The 13,811-nt window shown below is 34.6% G+C and overlaps 1 protein-coding gene across 3 annotated transcripts in view; it reads left to right on the top strand.

The window, feature by feature from the left end:
- zgc:162200 overlaps nucleotides 1-13,811 on the top strand; it is a 40,640-nt gene that overhangs the window by 361 nt on the left and 26,468 nt on the right. For all 3 annotated transcript variants that reach the window (XR_015497157.1, XM_087263467.1, NM_001083548.1), the window contains 2 exon segments: nucleotides 3,292-3,599; nucleotides 10,273-10,485. Coding sequence is in view for 2 of the 3 variants with exons in the window: in XM_087263467.1 (XP_087119593.1) it covers nucleotides 3,366-3,599; nucleotides 10,273-10,485 (447 nt within the window). In the remaining variant the exon portion in view is untranslated.

Raw genomic sequence — 13,811 nt, 5'->3', positions numbered from 1 at the left:
GGCTAAACCAAACAAATGACACAACTAACAGTTAGCAAATAGAGTTTTAAAGTCGACATAAAAAGCCCAAATCCTTAGATAACAGTGTGATATGATGACGCTTTTGTAATGTGACTAGTCTAGTGGATCAATTGCGATAAAGAGTAAACACAAACACTTCCTTTAATCTGAAATGCCAGTCAGCCACAAATTACAGCCCATTTTTTTAAACACAAGCCGAGTCTATATTTTAAAGTGTCACTGCATGTGTTAATATGTGAACCAGGAGTAAAAGGTGAACGCTACAGTTTGTAGCTGTTATTGCCAAACACTTGTTTACACAGACATATTTATGTTATCTATTTAATAATATTAGTCGTGCCATGAAATGGCCATAAATTGCTGCTGTAGCAATAAATAAACAACCAAAACCATGGCACAGTTCAACTAAAATATGACAATTCCACCACTATTAAAGTGGCTGGTGAGGTCATTTGGCTTGTGTAGTGTACAATAGGCATTCGGGTTTAGAGCTGTTGTCTCACTAATCCATGTAAAACCATTGTGTCATTAGACTGACAAATTGCCTGCTAGAGTGAAAGTGTAAAAGTCTTCTAAGCTGCTGGAGTAAATCTCAATCGGCTCTGTCTTCCAGGTCTGACTGGAAACCTTCTCATTGAATGTCAGATTAGCAGCTCTATTAATCTCATAATAATGTTACGTCTGAGGCCTTTGAGCTGTGCCTTTGGGTTAGCTTGTTAGTTCAAGCAATGCATATGAAATTGATCCCCAAAAATATTTAGCTGTCAACCTGTTGTTACATTCCAAACCCACATTAATGACATCTTTTGTATTGCAGAAAATGGGATGTTTAGTAGAATGTTAAAGGTGTTTTTGTTTGTTTTTTAATACTGTGAATGTTCGTATTCACTAAAATGAGAACTAATATATTGATTTAAATGTTTTTAATCCAATGAATGTTGAGATTCACTAAAATGGCTACTAATATTTTTTTTAAATTTATAGTTAAATACAGTTTTTCATCCCCTATTATAGGCATGGGACGATAACCGTTTTCAATGTATACTGCGGTTATAAGTCAATGTTTTAAAACCACCAGAATTTTCTGTTAAATTGTTCCTACGGTATATGTATGATTTTTATTATTATTATTTATTTATTTTCTTTGTTTTTTAGGACAACAGTATCACTTGCAAAAAACATATGCATAGATGGCATTTAAAAAAAGAAAGAAAGAAAAAAAGAATTAGTTTTGTACCCTTTAAAAATAATATTTTTAGAGCAGTATTCACGATACAGAGAAACTGTGATTTTTTTTTTTTTTTTCAAGGTTATCATACTGTCATATAGGGCTGCTCAATATATTGTTTTAGCACTGATATCACAATGTGCACATTCGCAATAGTCACATCGCAAAGATATGCAATGTTGAGTCTGAATTATAGTTGAGCAGGAGCTACAGAATTGTACTGTATTTGTACAGAATTTATTTGATTTATGCAAAAAATAAATCTTACTTTGAATTTCTGTCTTGTTTTTAGTACATCTACCTAAATAAATGTAAAGTAAATATCTATCTAAAGCAAAAAACTGATTATTTCACGTACCCCACTGGCAGACAATTTAGTTTGTTTTAATGAAAATCTCTTAATTGTGACTTATTTCTCCTGACGGGGAAAACAAAACCATGTTTTTACTTGCTCTAAGATTTTTTTGATATTTGCACTGGAAACTGAAACACATATTGTTCTATTGTGGTTATTCAGTTTCTGTATACCTGCATACTGTTAGATTCTCTAGAAAACTATCTAATAGTGCTTTTCGAACTATCCTGTGAAACGATATTCAAATCACAAAAATAAAATCACAATATCAAATTTTTCCAATATCATGCAGCCCCACCGTCAGAATCATAAACCTGCCCATGCCTACCCCGTTATTCTACTTAGACATATTATTCTTCAAAAGTAATTGTAATATGCTGAATTGATGCTTATTTAATTAAGCACTGGAGATGCTTTCTTCATTAATAGCTATGAATGCTTTTTGAGCACTAAACATATGTTTGTTTGTCTTGATTATTACATTTTTTACTTATTCGTCGTTTGTATTTTAGTAGCATAATTTTATGGTAAGGTCTTTTTAAAAAAAAATAAAATAAAAAACAGGCTGTGTTTTTGGGGTGACCTTTTAACATGTTGTCATGGGTCTACGGATAAAAATAGCCTTTTTGGCTAATTCTAGCACATTTACACTTGTTTATGAATGTGCATTGCCACTGGAAACAAATACATTACAAATTGGAATATTTTTTTTTAAGAGTTGTTTTAATTTGTATTAACATTTCACTATATTATGTCTTTTGAGTGTTTTTGATCAAAATAAAGACAAATAAAATAAGCTAAAAGAGCCTTTTTCTAAAAGTCATACTTATTTAATTCGCAAGTATTTGGTTGGTAGTCCAGAGAGCTATATTATCATATATATATATATTTTTTTTTTCTATAAAAATATGGTGTTCCACACCACAATTTTAACAACACGAAGGCATGATACTATGTGAATTGTTTTCAGAGAGTTTTTGTCTAGGCAATAAATAAACAAAAAAATAGTAACACTGCCAGACATTTATATATATATATATATATATATATATATATATATATATATATATGTATATATATATATATATATATATGTATATTGAAGGTGCTCAAGTTTAATACTAAGTTTAGTAAACAACTATGTATTGATGTGACTGCTCATATAGTTATTCTAAGCTATTGTATCGTTCTTCAGTGCTATATATATATAAAAAAAAATTTAACTAAAGACGAGAGATTTACCTCAATAAGATTTTTGTTTAAGCAAGATGCTGTATTGGACACACAAGACTTATTCATGTACATCTACTCAAACCAGAAGTTCCGCCAAAATTACAATAGCAAACTAACTGTTAAATTTGTACTTTTGGAATGCCCTATATTTATTAATATCATAAAACAGTTTTTTTTTTTAATCTGGCGAGATTTTGATGGAAATATTTTTAAACTTGAGTAATTCAAAAATTGTAGAATTCTTATCAAAAGTAAATCTTAGAAAACTGCTTTAGATTTTTATGTTATGTTCTGTATTCATGTTGAAGCCTTTTTAATGTTATAACCCTTTTTGTATATATAAAAATGATATTTCTATAAATAATTTTCTGCAAATTGTATCTTGTTCTCCATGACAGTCAGAAAAGCCAATATGGAAACAAACACAAAACATTCTCTCTCTTTGTGTTATCAGGCCTTCTGACTTCAGGCATGAGGAGACAGGAGTGAAGAATCTGTTCTCTGCTGGAGTGTGAGGTTGGGTGAAGGATGCTGGAGGAGAGTGACGGAGAGACGGAGGAGATGGGAAGAGGTGGTGGAGAGGGTCTTCAAATGGAGGTGGAGAGGCTGATGGCTGAACTCCAGGAGGCCAACGAGGAAAAGTTACAGGCTGCACGATATGGCCTGGCCGTTCTGGAGGAGAGCGCTGTGCTGAAGAGCAAACACAGCCAGCTGGAGGAGGAACATGAGGCACTTAAGATGGAAGTGCAGCAGCTCAGAGAGGTACATCAAGAGAAGGGATGAAGTTGTTTTTGAATGCTATAATACAGTGTATGTGATTGTGAAGTGGACATTGTCTTTTCAAATAATTTTTCTAATTTCTATATCTTTTATTTTTTACTATTAAAAAGTATGAGAAGTATGTTCATGTGAATATGTGGGTGGTTGTATATTAGATTTATTTTTACCCCAAATGTTCGCCCCAGTTCTGGTTTTTGTCAAAAATAAAAGGCAATAATTAGGAAGACTTTTCATTTAGCGCTTTTATAACCAGCCTGGGGATATTTTACTTTGCTATTTTTTTTTCTGATCGAGTCTAAGCAGTGTTTTCCTTGTGAGATTCATATCCCTTTTGCTTGACAGATAGATATTTTGCATACTCAAATGTTTTATCTGGAAAGTACACTTTACTTCCAGTGACCTATTTTCTTTGTTTATCCGTGTCATGCATTATTTGTCATTTCACAACACTAAATTTGGGTGTGAGAAACTTTTTAAGCCTAACATTTAAATTAAAGTTTTACCTCAGGACCTAGTTTAGGGTGTTCTCTGTGTCTTAAAGTATTAAAAATTGATATAATTTAAATAAATTTAAGATCCTTAAAAGTCTTCTGTGTAGTTTATGAAATCGATAAACTCTTTTATAGACATATCTATATCTATCTATCTATCTATCTATCTATCTATCTATCTATCTATCTATCTATCTATCTATCTATCTATCTATCTATCTATCTATCTATCTATCTATCTATCTATCTATTAGGGATGTAACGGTATCAGAATTTCACGGTACGTTAATACCTCGGTATAAATGTCACGGTACAGTATTTATTGAATCATTTACAGGAAAAAACTAAACTTATGAAAATACTCCAAAAAAGTGCCAAAGGTGTCAATGACATACAAATTAGCCATCTATCTGTAAGCTTTGAAACAGGAACTTCAATTTTAATAACAAAAAAAAATATTAAACCATGTAAAAAAAATAAAGTTTTAATTTAGTATTGTTGAAAACTCATCACATTCAACATTTAATCACTCACTCACTTAGATAGAGATGGGTTTAAAGGAAAATTATCATATAAATATAATCTGGTAAAAGCTGGTATCTCTGGGCATTTACAATGTCCCCTGCAACAGAAAAAAAACCCTCTCATTTGGGACTGAGGTTTCTGGGACAAGAGAGATATGACTTGGCCCAGGTTGACAGCAGTGGGTAACGTTGTGCATTGTCTTTCCCCCACTTGAGAGGACAAACCATGAGTAAGATAGAGGTCTGCATCAATCTGAACAGTGTGCTGACAACACCGCTATTCAGTACGCGCGCGACAACACAGCTGATAAGAACTCGCGCGACAACACAGCTGATAAGAACTCGCGCGACAACACAGCTGATAAGAACTCGCGCGGCGACAACACCCGCTTTAGAGTTTTACAGCTTTTTCATCCCCGCTTCTAGCAGCACACTCCATTTCCGCATTACTGGATCTGTAGCGACAACAGACCGCAAGGGATGATGGTCAAGCATAGGCTGATGGGAATTGTAGTTTTCGCTACCTCCCGTTCGCTTCATTCGCCTGAGCAAATTTTCTCAGAAGACCTATAGTTTTACAGAGTCATGCGACTATGCGGAAAAAATTAATATTGCGGTATGACGGTATTTACAATACCGTTACATCCCTTCTATCTATCTATCTATCTATCTATCTATCTATCTATCTATCTATCTATCTATCTATCTATCTATCTATCTATCTATCTATCTATCTATCTATATATATATATATATAGATATATATAGATATCTGTATATCTATATATATATATATATATATATATATATATATATATATATATATATATATATATATATATATATATATATATATATATATATATATATATATATATATATAGATATACAGATATCTATATATCCTTATGCTATAAGGATAAACAAGTGACCAAGACCTTAAGTAATAAGTATGGTAAGAATGAATGAATGACAGCTTCTAAAATTGTCTGAGAGGTATCCCCTTTTTTGCTCTTTGCGTCAGCTGTTGGATAAGCATTTTTGTTCAGTATATGAATAATGCTTTAGTTTAGGATTGGCTTCTGACAATCAATATTTGGTAAATATATACCATCATTTTAAAATGCAGCCAATGTTACTGGTTGAAATTTATGGTGGTTATGAGGTCTTAAAATCTATAGAAAGAGTCTTAAAAAAAGCTCTTAAAAGATATTAAATTTTATTCTCTGATTTCTGTATATACTCTGCAAATAAATAAATGATACTCTCTCTACTTGATTAAAAAAAACTGTCAGCAAGCACTAAAGAACAATCCATTAATCAATATATTACTTTTTAACATGAGAAAAAATTAAGATTTGATTTGCTGAAAGTGCTAGAGCTTTGCAAGAAATTGTCAGCTCATTTCTATTTACTCAGATTGAAAAGGAACTTCAGCAAAACACTTGATATTTTACAAATGTTCGCATAGAGAAAAAAAAAACATAGCTATTTTTCTTGTGTTTGAGATTACAGAGGTTTTGTGTGGACACTATCATTTTAAGATGCTATTAATAGAGCACTGTTTAGACAGCTGTTTTTGAGGTCTATGGCCAGAGTTGAAAACATTTAGCCTGTAAGCCTACTATGCCTCAGCATATTTGGCTCTCTTAGTTATCTGATTTATTACATAAATCTGTTTCCCAAAATCCCTGCTTTGGAGCATTTAGAGTATTAGTGTTTAGCAGCATATTTAGGCCATTGCATTTGTCTATGTATTATTATTTATTGGCAAACTACAGCTAATATGTGACTCATTTTATAAAAAGTTCACATGTGACACATGGTTGATTCACTGCCTCTGGTATGAAGATTAGGCTTGTGTATTTCTCTGTCTCTCTGTGTGTCTGATTAGTAGAGCATAAAATCATCAAAGTAGGTGAGTGTGGTAGAGTGAGATGACTGAAATGAACAGATCTGGGTCCAGTGTGCTAGAGAAAGCATGTCTGGTTAGTTGTAAGATCTAAAGATGTAGATGTGGTTCACATTCAATTTGCTGTCTAGTCTTTCATGATTCTACTCATCAATATTTGTGTTGAATGAATTTTCTTAGTGGAATAGTTCTTATTAAACTTATTTATGAGTAAGTGGTGTAATGAATCATCAATCTCATGGTTTGGATCACAGTTTTTGTCCCGGATCGGACCATTTTTTGGATCAGCCAAAAAGGGGAGGAGACAAATGTAATTTGCTTTTCATTTATTACAAAAAAAACAGCTCTGCAAGACACACTTGTTTTTAATAAACAAAACTTAGATCCTGTAATTTTATTAAAAAATAAAAATAAATAATCAGCTGAATAAAAATAAATTTTAAAATATTCAGTACTGTTAAAAATTCCATTTAACTCTAAACTTTTAAATCTAACATAATTTGTACGACCATATTCATTTTTAGTATCATCTTCAATAAGTGATTTAGTTATTCACTCCTAAAACGTCATGTTTCATTACTAGATGGATCATTTTTGAAGAATTATTCAGTGGCATATTTTTGATGGCTGGTTGTTTTGATGGTTATTGGTTAAATTATGTAATTGCTGCCTACAACTTTCATTTTTGAGCGTCCTTAAATTCATATGACAGGGATTTTAATCTTTACCATAAACATCAGTGGTTATATCTAAACTATAACCTGTTGTCCCAGTACTTCTGTGTTATTTGACTGTTTGTAACTTCAAAAAGCTAAAGTTTTTGATCTTTGCGTTTTCAGATTTGAATGCAGCGATCAGAAGGATTAATTAACATATGTAAATCAACATCATTTATTATTTATGTTGCGTTGGTGTTTTTTTGATGTAGGCTAAAGTAGTGACAGAAAACAACTTTAATGAAACCCACCACATCGCTTATAACCTACCACAACTTCTTCTGTCATCTTTATATTTTACAAGAAAGATAAATGCTTTCATACATGTGATTTGAATGACACGAGAGGCGATCTCTTTGTGGTCATTACAAATTTAGGATAAATCTATAAATTCTTCTTCTTCTTCTTCTTCCGCGGAATGAATCACGGCAATGTTAAATTGCGAAGATTTAGAGTTTTCATCGATGGACGTGTCCGTGGCGGCCTCGCAAACTTTGATGATTCGCCACAAAACAGGAAGTCGTTGTAACTCTGGCATGCATTATCCGATCTGCCTCAAAATTCAAACATTTGATAAAAGTCCTGACCTGAACATGTTTCCCTGCCAATATCCAAATAAAGTTATAGCGCCACTTGCTGGCCACAGGAAATGACATGTTTTACATTGTAACATACTCCTTCACCAAATTTTATCGTATCAGCACCAAATTTGAGTGGTGTCATCTGAAAGCTCTAGCGATGATATATTGTGAAGATCTAGAGTTTTCGCAGAGGGGCGTGTCCATGGCGGCATGACAAACCTCAACGCTTCGCCATGGAACGGGGAGTCTAATTGAGTCTGTCATAGCGCCACCTGCTGGCAGAAGGTAATTTGGCTTGTAACCCGGCCACACAATGTCCGATCTACCTGAAACTTCACACGGTTGATAAAAGCCCTTTCCTGAGCACATCTACATAATTATATTGAGTCTTTCATAGCACCACCTGCTGGCAGAATATAGTTTGGCTTATAACTCAGCCACACAATCTCTGATCTGCCTGAAACTTCATATGGTTGAATCAATTCCTCTCCTGAACACATCCACGTAACAATATTGAGTCTGTCATAGCGCCACCTGCTGGCAGAAGGTAGTTTGGCTTATAACTCAGCCAAACAACGTCAGATCTGCCTGAAAATTCACATGGTTGATAAGACTCTTCTACTGAAAGCATCTACATAACAATCTTGAGTCACAGTTATAGCGCCACCTGCTGACAGGAGGAAGCTCTGCATAAATCTGTGATTTTCTCAGGTTCTTTATATATATCAGCTTAAATTGACGTTGTTCGCTGTTCTCTGTCTTCCTGAGGCCACCGGGCGGCAGTGAGCCCGGGTGCGAAGTCCCTATCATCGCTGCTTGCAGCTTTAATATATTATTAGAATTATTATTATTTTTTATTTAGTTAGTTATTTTTGACAAGTATCCACAGCAACTTGATGTACTAAATATTAATAATAATAATAATAAGTAATAAATAAAATTAAAAATTAAAAACCAAAAAAACTAAAAACATGCAAAATGCTAAAAAATTTATATTTGGAATTAGAAATGCACATTATATAGTTTCTGCATTAAAATCGCAATGTGCACATTCGCAATAGGAAGTGCAATGTTGAGTTTATATGTTGAATTATATTTTACTAGGAGCCACAGTTCAGAACCAGAAGATTTTTGGATTCACCGAAGAGAGTTTAACCATAATAGAGTTTAAGTATTCGGGCACAAGAAATTGTAACTCTAACAAAGATTTATTTATTAAGTTATTAATACAATAACTATACAGTGTTGTTTTACATTTGATTATTTAATTATAATTTCTGTGCTTGAAAACTGTCATGTAAAATATTTCACTTCTATCTTCCCAATAATATACCAGAATAACTCCTGTAATCTTTCAGAATAATCCCAAATCAGTCAAATTTAATGAATTCTTTTCTAATAGAGCTATTCAAGCTATGTAGTGAAATTGTATTCATAACACAATATGAATCGCAACAAAACAAAATATTGCAATGTCAAAGTTTACTATATTGTGCAGCCCTATTTATAACAATAATATAAAATCTGATACAAATATTATTTTAAAGCTGTTACATTAACACATTTGCTGTAAATTGTAATATAAATTTAGACAAAAAAATTCATTTCTACATTTTCTACCTTTTTGAGTGTGTTGTGGATTTTAACTTGGCATTACAAATCAACTCCTGCTTTTGTATGATGAAAAAGAGTTCAGATAGACTGTCATCTTTATGTCACATCATTTAGAGAAACGAGATGACATTGATCTTTATTTTTTAGTCTGAACTAGGCTAGTCTTTTTTTAAACAGCTAAACATACTGGTAACTTGCACAGAGAGGTATAGAGCACTTCCCCCTCTTCAGGCTGCCTTTCATCATTAATTATAGAGTAACACAAGCATGTTTCTCCCACACGTTGTCACACGACTCAAATTATAATGTTCAGAAAATTGTGTGGCTACATTTATTAGCAACCTGGACGATCTTGGATCATCTGGAAGCGGTTCAGTTCAGTGCGAAACAATCTGCCGTACATTTGTTACCATTTGTCCAAGCACTTAGTGTGAACTAAACATTGTAATTACACCCTCACTGAAGTCAGAATGTGAAGCAGTGACGCATAGTGTTACACTTCACTCACTCTCAATGCAGTTGCTGTTGTTTGTTGGCAAGGCAAATAAACAAATTCCTTCGAATAACTCGAGACGGACAACTTCTTAATTTTCAACAGCTCCGAAAACTGCTGTTCTCGTTAAAAGAATTTCACATATTCACGCAAAGTAGCAGAGGGACGTAAATTGTGTCAGAATCGCTTGTTCGTTCTGTCAATCATCTCATTGTTTTGTTTCTTCTGTTGTTGGGAATTGGCAGTCTTTACTAGTGTAACTCAGTGTTTTGACTTTGATGGATGACAGTGAATGATTTATTGAAATGTGTATGCGCTTTATAGGCACTGGCAGACTCTGTGAGCAGCCATAAGCGTGCAGCTGCAGATGGCGAGAGTCGAGAGGAGAGGCTCCTGCAGGAGTCGGCCAACAAGGAGGCAGAAATGGATATTCGCATGGATGAGCTGCAGGCGGAGCTTAAACAGGCCCGCGTCATGCTGAACAATACCTCGGCTGAAAACGAGAGACTGGTCAGCCTTTCCACACAGATGAAAAAGGTACGTTTAATGTCATCAATGAGTAAGCCCAGGGTCTGTATTATAATAGCTAAAGTATTTATATGAACATTACATTGCCATAAAAGTACAATTACCAAAAGAAGCAACTAGGGCTGCACAATATATAGTGAAATTACATATTGCAACCATGTGATAAATTACATTTATTTTAGGCATTGATTGTTTATCTAAATAAATATTGAGTTATCAGATAGGGCCTTACTATATTTAGTCGGCAGCTAGCTCTCTGCAACTCTCACATGGTCGCCCACTTAAGCTAAGCAGGGTGGATGGGATACCATATGGGAATGCTAGGTTGCTGCCGGATGTGGTGTGAGTGAGACCAGCAGGGGGCACTCAACATGTGGTCTATGTGGGTTCTAACGCCCCATTCTAGGGAAGGGTACCCTATACTGCTCTTTCGAGACATTAAACCGAGGTCCTGACTAGACCTCGACTGGTTGTTAAAAATCCCAGGATGTCTTTCAAAAAGACTAGGGGTTTAACCCCAGTATAATGGCCAAATTTACCCACTGGCCTCTGTTCATCATGGCCTGCTAACCATCCCACATATCAAAATTGGCTTCATAACTCTGTCTCCTCTTCACCAATCAGCTTGTGTGTGGTGTGCCATCTGGTGCAATATGGCTGCCGACGCGTCATCCAGGTGGATACTGGTGGTGTATGAGGAGATTTCCCCATTGTGTAAAAGCGCTTTGAATTTCATGACCATTTTTTAAAAAAAATGTTATGCTTCTCGTAATAGTTTGCAGGACTTTTGTCCCATTCCTCCTAACAGAATTGGTGTAACTGAGTCAGATTTGTTGGATTTGTCTTGCTCGCACAAGCTTTTTCAACTCTGCCCACAAATTTTCTATTGGATTTAGGTCGGGGCTTAGTGATGGCCACTTTAAAACATTCACTCTGTTGTCCTTAAAGCACATTTTAACTAATTTGGCAGTATGCTTAGGGTCATGGTCTGTTTTGAAGACCCATTTTTGCCAAGTTTTAATTTCCTGGCTGATGTCTTGAGATGTTGCTTCAGTATTTCTACATAATGTTCTTTCTTCATGATGGCATCTATGCTGTGAAGTGGACCAGTCCCTCCTGCAGCAAAACAGCCCCACAAGATGATGCTGCCACCCCCATACTTTACAGTTGGGATGGTGTTCCTAGGCTTTTAAGCTTTCCCCTTTGTCCTACAAATGTAACATGGTCATTATGGCCAAACAGTTCAAACTTAGTTCCTGCAAACCGCAGGACATGTCTCCAATAATTATTCTTTTTCCCAGTATAATTAAGCTAATTGTAATCTGGCTTTTTTTTTTTATTCTGGCTTATTGATTTTCCCATGTTGTCACACAAGGGAGCAGTGTGTTCCTGCCACACGTTCTATTTGCAAAAGCACTTTATTCATGAAGCATGTTCTATTAATTGGATTGTGTCTGCTTCAATTATGAATTCAAATTTTTATTCTTTTTTTTTCTTTTTTTTTTCTTCTTTTTTTTAAACAGATTTTTTAACACTGTTAAGCCAAACACAGTTTTAGCACAGAGTACATTGTTAAAAACTTCATATAATGCAGTATATGTTTTCCCCCTATAAAAATATGCATAGATGCTGGCATGGCATTAAACGCAAACAAACAGCTGAAATGGTGATAATGGACGTACCCTTTGCTAGATCTCTAGCTGATCAAAGTAAAAGTGGGAATAAGACACCTTGTTTTCATGAGGCCAGGTCATGTGACACCAAGCCTGCTTGAGTTTCAGTGTCAGCTTAAAAAGAAGAGAGGTCATGTGAACTACTTATAGAACTATTGTGCACGTACAATACACTTGTCACTGATAGCTGTATCAATGTTAAACATATTTTAAAGGGGGTGGTGCAGTGAAATAGAAAAAAATCTCACTGTTCATAAACAAACACACACTTACACATCTATGTTAAATTTGTGAGATATGATATTAAGTACAGACAAATAAACAAGCATTTCTTGATCATTAAATGATCATTTCAAACAGGAAATTTTGTATTGAGTTACTCTTTTAACAATGTTTATGAAATGAAAGAAGCTACTCTTGGAGAGATAACTGGACTGGAATATTTATTGTTAAATAAAATAATAATCTAGTCTAAATAAAATTAAAGTGAAATATTCAGTTTGCGAGAAGCTTATATTAAACTGTTTTCCCTATTAATGACAAATTTGAATAAGCAGGAAATGCTTTTGCAATTTATTCGCTGCACTAAACATGTTTCCAGATTACCTTGGCTGAACAAACTCTGTTAAAGAGCTGATAGAACTCAAACTCGTGAAAAGGAAGACGTATTTGTGCCAGTCTGTCAGAAAAAATAGCTTTAAACACCTTAATATTTTAGAGAAGGTAGTTAAAATTTGCATAACCAATGATTGATCTTATCCACCTATGACCCACCCATAAGTAAAAATGCTAAAATTGATGTTCTCCTATTGCACTCTCTCATCCATGTGACGGAACTTTTGGGGAAGATCGGGGGAAAAAAACTAAACATAACAGACTTTCTGCGATGGTGTCATGAGGCGTCGCAGGCATGGTATCATTTGTCATGAACTATGCCACATTGCATGAAAAGAAACGATTAAATCTTGTGTCACGACACCCATTTGTCGTTTGCGAATCCCCACGACACCCTTCGTCAAGGAAATCATGCCAAAATTGTTTGATCTGACCAGGGCTTCAGGCGTCAAGGATAGATTTCTGCTTTGCATTAAATGCTAGAAAAAGATAGTCTAGTTGTAAGTGTCCAACTGTTATTTCAACTAAGGGCGTCACGATCCTCCAAATCCTCGATTCGATTACATTTTCGATTCTAAAAGCACGATTCGATTCGATTTTCGATTATGAATAATTAATTAATGACCAATTAATTATTTGTAGCCTACCATTTAAACTACCTGAACTGGATGGTCTTTGTTTTACCCATAAACAAATCATACAGTAAATGAATAAAGGCAAGTTACACACATAATTACCACCTGTCAATCACTTTATCTGCAGGACTCGTGAATAGGCACTGATCTGTGTCGTTATAATGGTGTCGGTAAAAAAGACGCACAACCAACAGGAACCAGCCAACAGTATCTGAGGTGTTCGCTAAAATGACTAAGTACAAGTGAGTGAAAGATTGAAGCAGTCCTCTGACTGCCTGGACCTGCTGTCTCGAGCGCATGGCAGTGTCTGTGTGGTCACGTGATGTGCATTTTTAGAGGTAGAGAGGAAGGAGGGCTGCTCAGAAATGCTACACGCCACTGTGGATGTCAAATCGTTGTCGTTCTAAAATGC

This window comes from Danio rerio, chromosome 8, assembly GCF_052040795.2.
Source record: "Danio rerio strain M-AB ecotype USA chromosome 8, GRCz13ab, whole genome shotgun sequence".
Taxonomy (NCBI): domain Eukaryota; kingdom Metazoa; phylum Chordata; class Actinopteri; order Cypriniformes; family Danionidae; genus Danio; species Danio rerio.
The sequence above is the reverse complement of the archived record's forward strand: the minus strand, read 5'-3'. Positions and strand labels throughout refer to the sequence as shown.